This window comes from Silene latifolia, chromosome 4, assembly GCF_048544455.1.
Source record: "Silene latifolia isolate original U9 population chromosome 4, ASM4854445v1, whole genome shotgun sequence".
NCBI classification, from domain to species: Eukaryota; Viridiplantae; Streptophyta; class Magnoliopsida; order Caryophyllales; family Caryophyllaceae; genus Silene; species Silene latifolia.
Genome location: NC_133529.1, coordinates 16,127,236 through 16,142,278, shown reverse-complemented (window position 1 = coordinate 16,142,278; position 15,043 = coordinate 16,127,236). Strand labels below are relative to the sequence as shown.

Here is a 15,043-nt window from a genome sequence, read left to right as displayed (position 1 = left end):
AAATGGTTGTAATTATCTCTATGGAGTAACCACCAAGTCATTCCTCTACTATATAAAGGGGATATGCATTTGTTTTACACACACTTGAAACACTAAAAAAAAAACGTTTCGATGCGACGGACACATTGCGATGGAATACTAATCCGTAGCAAATTTAAACCTGCGACAGAACCTGCGACGGACCTCATACTGTGCGACGGACTTGCGACGGAATTTCCGTTGCAGCCTATTTTCCCAGACCGCCAAATTTTCTGACATGGCGGGAAGGTCTGCGACGGAATTTTCGTCGCTATATTAAAATAATAATAAAATCTGCGACGGAAATTCCGTCGCTGCATTAAAATAATATTTTACCTGCGACGGAATTTCCGTCGCAGACATTTTTTAGTGTCCAGCTGTACACCTCTTAACACGCTGGAAAAATAATATTATTTTATGTCTGCGACGGAAATTCCGTCGCAGGATTTATTATTATTTTAATTTTACGACGGAAAGTCCGTCGCAGGCTTTCTTTATACGGGCAGCAGCGGCTTCCTTCTCCTTCATTATCACTCTTCAATTATTTACCCCAAAACTCCCAAAAATCCGTCTTCCTCAATCCCACCACCACCACTCCCACCACCACCACTCCTACCACCACCCTACTCCCCAAATCACTCCTCCTATTTCTCCTTTCTCCTTTCCCTTTTCCCCTTTCTTCTTCTTTCCCCTTTCCCTTTTTTTTTTTCTGCCGCAGCCGTGCTCCCGCGCCGCCGCCTGCTGCCGCCGCTCCCTCCCCTTGTCTCCTTCTCTTAATTAATATAAGGTTTGTTTAATTTATTTTACTATTTTGATTAATTAGGGTTTATGGTTATTGTTTTGATTAATTATGATTAGTTTAGGATGCTTAGTATTATTAGGATTATTTAGTTTAGTTGAAAGCCAATTTAGGATGTTTAGTATTATTAGGATTGTTTAGTTTAGTTGAAAGCCAATTTAGGATGTTTAGTATTATTAGGATAGTGAAATTTAGTTAAAAGCCAATTTAGGATGTTTAAATCAATTTTATAATACTTAGTTTAATTAATATCCAATTTAGAATGTTTAGGATTATTAGGGTAGTTTAATTTAGTTAAAAGCCAATTTAGGATGTTTAAATCAATTTTATAATGCTTAGTTTAATTAAGTTTAGGATTATTAAAATGATTTAGTTTAATTAAAAGACAATTTATGATGTTTAAACCAATTTTAGGATGCTTACTCTACTTTTGCTTAGTTTTATAAGGTTTATTAGTAATTATTAAGTTTGTTTTGATAAGTTGTGTACATTTGTGTCATGTGTATTTTTTTTACAAATATTAATTCATCTTATGCTTGTGGTGTGATTGTTAATATATTTTTGACATAGTACCCGTTCAGGGATTACACATTAGGTGTAATTCTTGAATAGTCCTCGTTTTGGGACTGTCTTTGAATCTTTTATGCCATTTAGGTGGTAAATACTCAATTTTTTCTTGATTGTTATGAGACAAAATTTGGTTGACATTTCCTTTAATGTTCTCCGAATACATATGTAGAGTGAGAATTCATTCTAAATAATGTATTTGGAGAACTGTAAGGAAGTCTTCTTTGAATTTTTGTCTCATTACAATCAAGAAAAAAAATTGGGTATTTACTAATGGTATGAAAGATTCAAAGATGGGTTTAGGTTGGAGAGATAAGGACCCCAATACTGAAAGTATTTTTTTGCAGGTTGTGGTTGTTGTTGTTGTTGTTGTTGTTGTATGAAAGATTCAAAGATGAGTTTATGAATGCTCTTACCATTTTTATTAATAATTTTTATTTACTAATATATATGTAGATTTGCAATGAAGAGATTAGAACGAAACTGGATGTATGAAAGGTTGGATTCCAATAAAAAATTAAGGAAGGAATTCGTAATAGGGGTTAATAAATTCATTGATTATGTTAAGCAACAAGACGAATTCATTAGAAATAAAGAAATTAGGTGTCCATGTAGTAAGTGCAAAAATAAAAAGTTTTTAGTTGAACAAGAAGTACGAAAACACCTTGGTCTAAAGGGTTTTTGTGACAACTATTATGATTGGGTGTGTCACGGAGAGAAATTCCTCGTTGAGGAAGAGGAAATGGCAATGCCCTCTGACAATCATTATAGGGATATGGTAGAGGATGCGTTGCGCGATAGCATTGATCAAATTAGGGAAGAAGCTCTTAATGCCGAGGTGGTTGATGAATCTCCAAATCCCAATGTATTAGCCTTTTTTCAAATGTTAAAACGTGCCGAGCAACCTGTCTACGAGGGATGTCGACTCTCATTGCTACAGTCGGCTGCAAGGCTTGTCACTCTGAAACGTGAACACAACTTAGCCCATTAATGTGTAGATGGTTTCACGTCACTCATGGGAGACCTTCTTCCTCAAGATCATATTTTGATGCGTAACTTCTATGAAACCAAAAATGTTCTCAAAGCTCTTCAACTTCCTCATGAAAAGATAGATGCATGTTTTAATGGATGTATGCTTTTTTGGATGGACGACGCTCTTCTTGACAAGTGTAGAAAATGTGGTAGAGCTAGGTACAAAAGTGAAAAGAATGCAAATGGCAAAAGGGTCCCCGAATATTTCTTAAATTATTACCCAATAGGGCCACGTTTGCAACGAATTTATGCCACAAAAAACCTCGCGGAACAAATGCGTTGGCATTATGAAAACCCCCGAGTTAGTGGGACAATGTCTCATCCAAGTGACAGTGAGGCGTGGAAACATTTTGATCATCTTCATCCTTCTTTTGCATCTGAGCCTCGGAATGTTAGACTTGGACTTTGCATCGATGGTTTCTCGGCTTTTGGGCCATTCGGGAACTTTTATTCATGCTGGCCGGTGATGCTTACACCTTACAATTTACCACCCCTGGCTATGCATGAAAAGACAATTTATGTTCTTAACATTAATTATTCCTGGACCAAAGAGTTCCAAACAAAACCTTGACGTCTATTTACAGCCTCTAATTCACAAGTTGAAGCAATTGTGGGACACGAGATTGTTTACATATGACGTGTCTAGGAAACAAAACTTCGACTTAAGAGCCGCACTCCTATGGACGATCAACGACTTTCCTGCTTATGGCATGTTATCTGGTTGGTCAACTGTTGGTGAGAATGCATGTCCATGTTGTACGAAAAAAGAGACTAAATCGACTTGGCTTCAAAGATAGCGAAAATGGAGTTGGTTTGATTGTCATAGACAATATTTAGACACTGATCATACTTTTCGCAAGGATAAAGTCCACTTTCGAAAAGGAAGAATAGAGAACGATGTTGCTGGAACGAGGTTATCGGGCGAACAAGTGTGGGAATTTGATGAGTAGTATTTAGTCGCTTTTTACCCCGCATTTATATTTTATTTTAACTCGATTTTGTGCGCTTAAATGATTAAATAGCTCATTTATTTACTAATTTATAATAATTAGTCATCGTAGTCATATTTATTAATTAGTCGGATATTTATTTATTATTATTATTAATATTACTTTATTATAATAATTTGTAAGTAAGGCAAAATAACAAAGAGGAAATTCGAGTTAGAACAAATCAAGGCAGATTTGAGACGAGTCAAAGACGGAGTCAAAGAATGAAAATTAAAGGAAGAAGTCAAGGTCAACTTGACTTTGACCTTTCCATTCACCAGCATCCTTCATCTTCATTCATTTTCACACACCAACCTGCAACAACAATACAACCACCATCAACCACCATACATCCCATCTGCTCAACGCAGTCACCTTCATCCCGCATATTCCCCTGCCATCTTCACGCATACTCCATTATCACCCTCACCATTAACTCACCTACGTCCCTCCTCCATGAATTCACACTCACCATCGTCCTCATCAATTCACGTCCACCTGCTACTCTCCTTCACCATTTTTAAGACAACTCGCACCAGCAGCTCAAACAATTCATCTCCACTGCTCTGATTTCACCATCGTCACTACCATCCAACCACCAGCCATCCCAATTCAACCTTCAACCACCAATTCCACCACAAACCCGTCACTTGCAAATCCATCAACACTCACCATTAACAACTGCCATCTCCAACCCAACTCCGTCTCCTCCTCTGCCCACGACAAGCCATCACTGAGCAGCAACTCACCTGCAATCAAGCAACCATGGCTGCCATTTTCGTCCCCTGCATTTCAAACAACCATTCATCATCACTGTACTCGTCCACCTCCGACAACACACCTCCGTCATCACCAAGCTCATCATCGCAGTAACAACAACAATAACAGCAGCAGCGACATTACCCATTACCATCACCAAATTCGTTCATCTACTCGAGCTCGAAACCGAGCTGATTTGAAACATATGTACATTCTGCCGGTGCCCCGGCAGTCGACTACCTACACCGGCAGGCACCAACATCAATTTCTCTCCTTTTTTGTGAAGACTCGCTACCGATCATGGCCCCGGCAGCCGACGTACCGGCACACAACTCCTCCTCTTCAATTCTCGCATCAAATTGTGCTCTATGCCGGTTGCCCGGCAGCCGTCAGGCCGGCATAGACTACACCCCATTTAATTCCATCCCTTTCTTCAAGCTACTCGCTGCCGGTGATGAACCCCGGCCGCCGGCGAGCCGGCAGGACTCCCCCTTGCTGCGTTTTGCTTTTAATCGTTTTCCCCTTTCCCCTTTTTTCAATTGTTTTTGTTGAGCCGTGTAATTTGGTTTTGAGTATTAGGATTATTATAGGTTTATTATTATTATTATTATTAGATTAGTAGTATAAATAGACCACCTCACATTAGTTTACACAAGACATTACACACTACCACCATAATTTAGAATAGAAATTAGACTAGCTTAGATTATTTCCTCTCAAATATTTGTAGAACCCTAATATTTACTCTCTCATTTTCATTCAATAAAAAGTTGTAATCTTTCTTTAATTATTAGTTTAATTCTTCCTTTGTTCATTCAAGTTCTTCATTTTCTCAATAGTTTACATTTAATATTTGGGTTATATTTGAAGATTTGAAGAAATTCATTCTTCCATTATTGTCCAAGCTTGTTCCTTTCCTCCTAGTTGGTATAATTCTCATCTTTTATTTACATTTACTTCAATTGTTTACATTTCTTATGTTGTTTAATTATTGTTCATCCAAAGTTACCATCTTTATCATGTTTACAATGTTTGCTTGTGTATTGTTGGAAATTGTTGGTGATTTCTCATCCATGAACATGAGTGAGTAGTCTCATCTAGAGTTTAGGGGGATCTTGGGTCATTAATGGGTGTAAAAATGGGTTATTAACATTTGGAATTGGGTGATTACTTGGTATTTACTTTCATGCATATGAAGTGCTCGATGAAATGTTTGAACGAAAGTTGAATCTTTCATTGGCATGTTTAACTTGTCTTGATGCTTAAGCTATTGGATGGTCTTTATGCTATGATTAGTAGATCGATCGGTCTTGTTCTCATGCATATTAAGTGTTCGTAGAATAGTTTGAACGAAAGTTTGACTCTTTCTTTGACATGTTTGGCTTGTCTTGATGCTTATGCTATTGGAAGGTCTATATGCCATGTTAGTATTGAGTTCATATTAATTAAGTGACAACTTGTTAATGGACTCGAGGTGATTAGGAAATTAGTCTTAATTCCTTGACCATTGTCATCACCCATGTCTTGTTTTGATCTTGTTTTATACCCTCCTACCCAAGTGAACCCGAAGACTCTAGTTCTTCCATCAATTGAACACAATCCCATTTAGTTTAATTTAACTTGTTTGCATCTTAGTTTTAGATAAATCAACATCTTATTTTTTGTTTGACTAAAATAGGACTTGAAACGGACTAAGTATACACCCCCGCCATCTTCGTGTTCGACACCCGAATAAATACTACTTTTACTTGGTTCTTTATAAATAGTTTTTGGTACCGGAAGTGACGACAAAACCCGGTCATCAGAATGTGTGAAAGATTTACCAAAAATCGTGGATGCATCTGACCATGAATTGAGAACGGTTAAAGCGAAACGAATTGGGTGGTGGAAACAAAGTATTTTTTGGGAGCTTCCATATTGGAGTACACTACTAATTCGACATAACCTTGATGTCATGCATATTGAGAAAATTTTTTTCGAACAACTAATTCACATGGTGATGGATAGAAAAGACAAGACAACCTTGAACCCAAATGCACAAAAAGACATGTTACAACTTTGTTCAAGGTCGCGAAAGGTGCATTCAGTCGTTTTGAAAAAAGAGCAGAAGAAAGTGTTGTGTGATTGGATATGTAATTTAAAGTTTCCAGACGGCTATGCTTCAGATTTGAGAAGATGTGTCGATATGAATGAGTTGAAGCTACATGGCTTGAAAAGCCATGACTGTCATGTGTTTATGGAGCGTTCTATCGGGTTGCTTTAAGGCACCTTCTCCCTAAAAATGAGTGGAATGCCATAACTGAGATTAGTCAATTTTTCAGAGACTTGTGCACTTCATCAGTACAAATTGAAAAAATAACAAGTCTCGAGAAAAATATTGTCGAGATAATCTGCAAATTGGAAAAAATACTTCCACCTTCATTTTTTAACTCAATGGAACATCTGCCAATTCATTTGCCATATGAAGTGAAAGTGGGTGGTCCTGTGCAATATAGGTGGATGTATCCTTTTGAGAGGTAATATCAATATCTTTTACGAAGCCTTTTAAGGTTATTACTTAATTTCATTCATTCTTAACCAATTTTTTTGTAGGTTCTTGAATCATTTGAAAAAAAAAATTGGAAATAAAGCTCGTGTTCAAGGTCATTATGCAACGCATATTTGCTTGAAGAAATAGCAAATTTTTGTTCTTTTTACTTTGAAGATCATATAGACACAAAGGCAAAAGACCTTGACATAGGTCAGAAAAAGGCGAAGTATTCTACCTTGCCCGAGCTATTTCAAGATCATGAGGGCACTACTTCTGGAAAATGTCGTGAAAGATTTTTGGAAGATAACGAATATGAACGTGCACACCTCTATGTTTTATCTAATTGTGATTCTGATGAGTTGAAACGTATGGAAAGGTAGGTGAATTTTTTTTTAATTTTAAACGTTGTTTCAAGTAAAACATGCAAAAATTAATTCAAAACTTAATTCGGCATTTTTGAATAGGTTGTTTGAGGATTACATCAAAAGAGAATATCCTGAGGTTTCTATGGCCGAGGATATTTGGAACAAATTTGAAACAAAATTCCCTAACTGGCTTAGAGGTCAAGTAAGTAAATAATATGTATTCTATAATGCTTATTTAAATTATATTATTATTTGGTAAATAATTGGTTCATTATCATTAATTCTAGGTAAATAATTTAAAAGATCCAGTTGTAGTTGCCTTAGCAAATGGACCTTCAAAAAAAGTAAGAACATGGAAGCATTATTCCATCAATGGATACAAATTTCGAGCTTTCATAGATGGGAAAGATTTGTAAAAGTCGACAATTAACAATGGAGTGTGTGTGAGTTCGACTGAAGGAGCTGACTACTATGGAACCCTAAATGAAGTTGTTGAGTTGTCTTATACTGGCGAGAAAAACCCTTACAACGTTATTTTATTCAAATGTAATTGGATAGATAACTCAGAAAGAGGAATGCAAGTACATAAGGAATATAAACTTGTGGATGTTAATCGGAGCAAAAAATTTCCAAAATATGACCCATTTGTGTTAGCATATCAAGTGGAACAAGTTTGCTATGCTCCTTATCCAAATATCAAAAGAGATAAAGATCATTGGTCAGCAGTATTTAAAATAAAGGCAAGATCACAAGTGGATGCTCCTACTGATGAATCTATCTTTCAAGAAGATGTTAATAATGGTGATATAACATTGGCAATAATTGAAATAGAAGATGAGAATGAAAATGTAGAGGAGGAACAAGAAGAAATGCAAGGAGATGAAATGCAAGTACAGAATGATGATATGTAAGAGGAGGAAGACGAGGAAGAGTTAGGAGAGGAGGCTTTGAAGAAGTATTTAGAATGTTAGGCCCAAAATCTGGATATGGGCTGACTTGGGGCAGCAGGCCTGGAAGCGTTACGGAATGCAGGGTATCAGGGAGTCAGGGTGCCAGCATCAGCAAGCAGCGCAGGATGTGGGCTTTGGTCTACCCGGGAGAAGCTTGTGGAAGTCCAACATCTTGTGAGATCCGAAGAAGGAAAGTCCTACCCAGTGTCAAATTAGGGATAACTTGGAGGGAAAGCAAGAAACCCTAGCCCAACGAGCTCCCCTATATAAGGCGCCTCAATGCAAGGAAGAACGATCATCAGAAAATACAAGAACTACACCCTAGCATTCATAATAATCGTACAAACTGTATTTCCTCCCGAATTATAGTGAAAATATTGTTGGGATTCCGTCTCCCCCCGCGGTTGTTTCCCACATCGGGTTTTCCACGTCACCAAAATCGCTTGTGTTCGTTATTTACGTTGTTCATACAGGTTAACCTACGACAATCAATAAAATCATAATACAGACCTAACGCTAAGACCACTTTAACCCTAAATTGGTAGAAATTTACCAAAACAGTTTGGCGCCCACCGTGGGGCATAGTGGTCGTCTTCGTTAGCCAATCTACTCAATTGTCAAAACATGTCCGGACACAAGGAAACCCCCTCAGGCAGCGTCGGCGGTGCACCGGCAACACAGGTACCGCCCCCTTCAGCAGCAACACGAGTACCATCTCCCTCGGCAGCAGTGGCAGCACGTACAACCTCGGTCCAGACCACCGCTGCTACTCAGATACCAGCAGCCAAGCAAAGTTAGAATTCCAAGGCAGCAGCAAGCCCATCTTCGGGAAGGGCCCAGACTAGAAATCCAGGAGTCGCTCAGGGACAGCAGGGAGTCATGCAGTCAGAAAAAGGAGCACAACCCAGGCAACAGATTCAGGCTCCTCCGAGTCCCACCAGCATCATGATTAGCGGGTTGGACACATTAGCCAGGACCATCAGGACTATGCAGAGCGAAAATAGAAGCATGAGATCCCAGATGGAAGAAGACAACAATCTCCTCCGAGCACAAATCAATGAGTTAAGGAGCCAGGCCGCTAGTTCGACCCCTTGGATGCAAGAAGACAGATCTGGAAGACCGCCAGGAGAAAGTGGGGATCGAAGGCAGACACGGATATTACCACGCGAAGTAGCACTCAGGCTGGACATGGATAGAACACCCCAGCCAAGAGGAGGCCTGGTCCCAACAGGACTGGGGGCATTAACGCCAGACGAGGAACCAGCAGGCCAAGAGCCTACACCCACATCAGGCGCGGTGGGACAGCAGAGAAGCAGGGCTACAGTTGCGGTACCAATAACCAGGATGCCAGTTATGAATCAAGTTGAATATACCTGGGAAGGCACTCCCGCGGCAACAACATCGCATGCACGTCAAACAGAAGTCCTGGAACAGCAAAACTTCGTACGAGGAGCAGAACGACAGTCACAGGAGCATCTGCGACCCACCGGGAGAGAGACATACATAGAACAGCAGTACTAGGAACTACGGAGCCTCCTCCGGAGGGTCCCAGGAATGCCTCTGCCTATGGAGATGGCTGCACCGAAAAGCTATGCGACTCACCATTCACCGACGATATAGCTACGGTGGCCTTACCAAAAGGATTCGGCGTCCTAACGATGACCCTCTTCGATGGAACCACAGACCCCTGTGATCATATCAGTCAATTCAAGCAGAAGATGATGGTTACTACCGCCACGGGAGCCTCAAAGGAGGCGTGTATGTGTAAAGGATTCAGTTCGACCCTAACCGGAGCAGCATTACAATGGTTCGTCGGCTTACCTAACGGGACCATATCTTCATTCGCCGATCTGGTCAACGCTTTCAACCAACAATTCTCCAGTAGCCGGAGAACACCCAAGTAGCCAAGTGATCTATACAGGATCGTCCAGGAGATAGGTGAGTCAATCAAAGACTACGTCACTAGGTTCAATGCAGAAAAAGTCTCAATACGAGGCTGTGATATGTCCACTGCCATCAACGCCTTCAGGCAGGGCTTGGATAAGGAATCAAACCTCTACAAAGAATTAACGATGTATCCTTGTGAGAGATTCGAGGAAGTCCAGCAGAGAGCTACTGCAGCATTAAGGTTGGAAGAAGATATACAGGCTAGAAAGGGTACAACAAGCTTCGACAAGACAAGCAGGAAATTTGCACCAGAAAAGAAAGACGACAGAGCTAAGCCGTACAGCAGACCCAATATCAGCAGAATAGCAGAAAAAACTCAGCAAATTGACGACTCTCTGCATCCTCCTAAGCTATCTGAATACGGATTCAACACGGGAATGGAGGGGTTGTTAAAAGCACTCAGAAGCCTGGGTGATCAGGTGAGGTGGCCAAAGCCTCCCACTCAGGATCGACCAAACGACGACAGAGACAGCAGCAAGAGGTGTGAATGGCACCAGGACATAGGTCATAGGACAGAAGATTGCTACAGGTTGCGGAGGGAGGTAAAGTTCCAGGTACGCAAGGGAAACTTGGACCACCTGTTATCACGTGGGGGCAAGCGGGATAGAAGAGAAGCAGCAAATCAGGTGCTTCCTTCTGCTCCACCCATATGCACGAAGATTATCAACGTGATAACAGGCGGATCTGAGCTAGCAGGTTTGACATACTCCGCTGCCAAGAGGAAAGCCACCGGAAGTAAAGGGGATCATCCAGAAACTTCGTACAGAGTAAGCCAGAGCAATTTACCCCCGGTAACTTTCGATGAGACTGACATAGAGAGCGGCGCAGAGCAGCACGACGATGCCCTAACTATAACGTTATCCATTGGCAATTGCACCGTACGGAAAACATTGGTAGATACAGGGAGTTCTGTGAACCTTATTATGCTCGAAACCCTCAAAACCATGGGTTTCGATAAAGAAAACCTGACAAAGAAATCTGTGCCCCTGGTGGGATTCAGTGGGGAGACCGCGCATTCAGTAGGTGAGATAACCATCCCAACATATATTGAAGGAGTTAATAAACTAGTGAGATACCTAGTCATCGAAGGGCCAACCACCTACAACGTGATACTAGGAAGACCGTGGCTGCATCAGATGAAAGCGGTGCCTTCAACATATCATCAGTGTCTCAAGTTCCCAACACCATGGGGCACGGTTACGGTAAAAGGAGATCGAGAGGAATCCAGAAACTGCTATACCCAAGCCCTCAAGGCTACAACCAAGCTCCCCTCATAGCAATTACACGACCGGGGCACCTCGACAGAATACAAGGAGCCTCCCTCGGAGGAGCTAGACTAGATACACCTAGACGAGGAACACCCGGATAGGACAATGTTGATTGGAGCAACTTGCAGTGAAGAGCTGCGTAGCCAGCTGATCCAATTTCTCAAAAATAACATGGATTGCTTCGCTTGGTCCCACAATGATATGGTGGGTATAGACCCATCCGTTATTTCGCATAAATTGAGCGTGAACCCAAGCTGCACTCCGGTACAGCAGAAGAGAAGAAAATTTGCGGCAGGACGAAATGAGGTCATTAACAAAGAGGTAGACAGTCTCTTGGCAGCAGATAAAATCCGGGAAGTTAGCTACCCTGAGTGGCTCTCTAATGTGGTAGTGGTGCCCAAGAAGAACGACAAATGGAGGGTGTGCGTAGATTTCACAGATCTAAATAAAGCTTGTCCCAAGGACCCCTTTCCACTACCACACATCGATGCAATGGTGGACGCTACTGCAGGACACGAGGTACTCACTTTCCTCGACGCATGGAGCGGCTATAATCAGATCAAGATGCATCCACAAGATCAAGAGAAAACAACATTCATGTCGGAAAGAGGCATATATTGTTACAAGGTCATGCCCTTTGGCCTAAAGAACGCCGGGTCCACTTATCAACGGTTGGTGAATAAAATGTTCAAGCAACAAATAGGAAAGACCATGGAAGTATACATCGACGACATGGTGGTGAAGTCTAGAAAAGCAGAAATGCACATGGAGCACTTGGCAGATACCTTCCAGACGTTAAGGGAGTTCAAGATAAAACTTAATCCATCCAAGTGCTCGTTTGGAGTATCTTCAGGAAAATTCTTAGGGTATATGGTGACCCAGAGGGGAATTGAAGCAAGCAAGGAACAGATAAAAGCGATACTCCAGCTGGAATCTCCCTAAAAGCCAAAGGATGTGCAAAGGCTGGCAGGGAAGGTGGCGGCCCTAAACAGGTTCATATCAAGGGCTTCAGACAGGTGCAAACTGTTCTATGATATACTGAGGAAGAGTCAGAAATTCAAGTGGACTAAAGAACATGAAAAAGCATTCGCGGAACTCAAAAGCTACCTAAGCACGCCGCCGCTACTCGCAAAGCCGGAGCAAGGGGAGCCACTATTCCTGTACCTATCCGTCACGGAAGCAGCTGTAAGTGCAGTCTTGGTCAGAGAGCAAGAAGGAGTGCAGCACCCTGTGTATTACATTAGCAAGTCTCTCGCTTCCCTGCCCGAGACCAGTACACTTCCTTTGAGAAACTAGCATTGGCTTTGATTCTTTTCTTATAAATCATGGCCATACTTTGAATCTCACACCATCCATGTAATAACCAACTACCCGCTAAAGACTATTATAAGGAAGCCTGAACTTTGGTGCAGAATAACTAAATGGTCAGTACATCTTAGTGGGTATGACTTGCAATTCGAACCCAGAACGGCGATAAAATCCCAAGCCCTAGCAGATTTCGTCTCTGACTTCTGCCCTGCTACCCGTGGGGACGCAGAAGAAGGAATGCTGACAATGACGGGGAGTCAGGATGGTGAGATATGGACCCTAGCTATACATTAACGGAGCCTCAAATGCAAGAGGGGCTGGTGTGGGTTTGGTCCTACGATCTCCTAAAAGAGATATGATAGTACAAGCTATTAGGTGTGAATTCAAGGCAACCAACAACGAGGCCGAGTACGAAGCCCTTATACTTGGGATGCAGATGGCGTCAGGGCTCAAGGTAAGGAATCTGAGAGTGTATAGTGACTCCTTACTTGTGGTAAGTCATGTGAACAACGAGTATGTGGCGCGAGATTCAAAGATGATAGCCTACTTGAAGATAGCCACAGAGCAAAAATCGAAGTTTAGAACATTCAAGATCACTCAGGTGCCACGGGATCAGAACGTGGAGGCAGACGCTCTAGCAACGTTGGGAGCAACCTTCCAGCCCGCAGAACTATCAAACATATCGATTACCCATGTATTGACTCCAGCCATCCAAAAGGAGCCAAATCAGGATCCAGTGAAAAAGGATGTATACATACAGTGTGCGCAGGGAGCCAGACCGTTGGTTTCCACAGTAGGACAGCAGGATGCAGATTGGAGGGTTCCATACCTAAATTGGCTAAGGGACGGAACACTCCCTAAAGACAGAAAAGAAGCACAAAGTTTCAGAATAAAAGCTTCCAGGTATATCATGATTGATAATATTCTCTTCAGAAAATCATTGGCAGGACCATGCCTTAGGTGCTTAAGCAAAGAGGAAGCAGAAACAGTCCTGCAAGATGTGCACAGTGGAGAATGCGGGAACCATGCTGGAGGGCGAAGTCTGTCAAACAAAATCTTGAGACAAGGGTATTTCTGGCCCACCATGCGCGCAGACGCAGTAAACCATGCTAAACGCTGTGAGTCGTGTCAAAAGGCGGCTCCAGCAATCCACCAGCCAGCAGAACCAATGCATCCGATTATCTCCCCATGGCCATTCATGATGTGGGGCATGGACATAGTGGGTAAACTGCCCAGGGCTCCAGGAAACAGAGTATATATGCTAGCTATGACCGACTATTTCTCAAAGTGGATTGAAGCAGAAGCAATGACAGAGGTAAAAGAGCAACATGTGATCTCTTTCATCAAGCGCAACATCATAAGCAGATTTGGGATACCATCCGAGATCATATGCGATAATGGGTCCCAGTTCATATCAGATAACACCGAGGGCTTCTGTGCACGATGGAACATAACACTGAGAAAATCAGCCCCCAGATATCCACAAACCAACGGCCAAGCGGAGTCCAGCAATAAAATCATTGTGGAGAACCTCGAAAACGTCACGGAAGAGTTGAGGGGAAATGGGCGGATGAACTACCACCGGTACTGGTCGACGAAACAACGCCGAAAATGGCAACAGTCAAACTCCGTTTAGCCTTGTATACGGAGCGGAGGCGATAATACCCTCGAAGTTCTGTACCCACGCACGAGATACTGGTATCGTCGGGCGGCAGAAAGCGAACAAAGTCGAAATGGCTAGGAGCCTGGATACAGTTGATGAGCTACGAGAAAGCGCTTACATACGTATGGCATCGTATAAACAATCCGTAGCAAGGACATATAACAAGAATATTAAGGTCAGGACCCTTGAAGTAGGGGACCTAGTGATATATGATTTATTCGCACCTTATTTCCCTCTTTCTTTTATGCATTCCGACTCATATCGAGTCGATTTTGTGTGCTTTTCCTTGCATTTTGTGCCCAATCCCCGTACTTGTCATTTTGTGTATCCTTTTGCAGGAACCGAGTCGAGTATAGAGGTATTGGGGCAAGAAAGGCATTTTAATGCCTTTACATGAAGAAAGGGGAGATGAAGGAGCTGAGGATAATCCTCTGCCGGCAGGCCGGCAACCGGTCCACCGGCAGGGGATGTTGCTATGAGGAGAAAAAGGAGGAAACCAGCTGAGAAGATGTTCTCTGCCGGCAGGCCGGCAGCCGGCCCACCGACAGGGAACACAAGTCCAACACTTAGGAAATTTTTGAAGAAGTTTTTTGGCCAAAAGTTTGAGGAACGCGCTGCCGGCATAGGCAGCCGGGCAACCGACAGAGGGTAGCTGGCATGAAGAAATGGAAGGAATTCTCAAGAAGAAGAATTCTCTGCCAGCAGGCCGGCAGCCGGCCCACCAGCAGGGAATTACGCAACCTCTATTCTTCCTCAGTTTTTGAAGAACGCGCTGCCGGCACAGGAGGCCGGCAGCCGGCCCGCCGGCACAGAAATACGCAGCACGCAAATGGGCTTTTTCTCTTTTC

At 42.3% G+C, this 15,043-nt stretch overlaps 2 protein-coding genes across 3 annotated transcripts in view; both read left to right on the top strand.

Moving 5' to 3' along the window:
• The window catches only part of LOC141653110 (factor of DNA methylation 1-like), a 275,319-nt gene that overhangs the window by 105,960 nt on the left and 154,316 nt on the right, over positions 1–15,043 (top strand). The gene's annotated exons all lie outside the window — the stretch shown is intronic.
• Positions 10,082–11,233, top strand: LOC141651138 (uncharacterized). Its single transcript, XM_074458860.1, has one exon. The coding sequence runs from the start codon at positions 10,082–10,084 to the stop codon at positions 11,231–11,233; it is 1,152 nt and encodes a 383-aa protein (XP_074314961.1).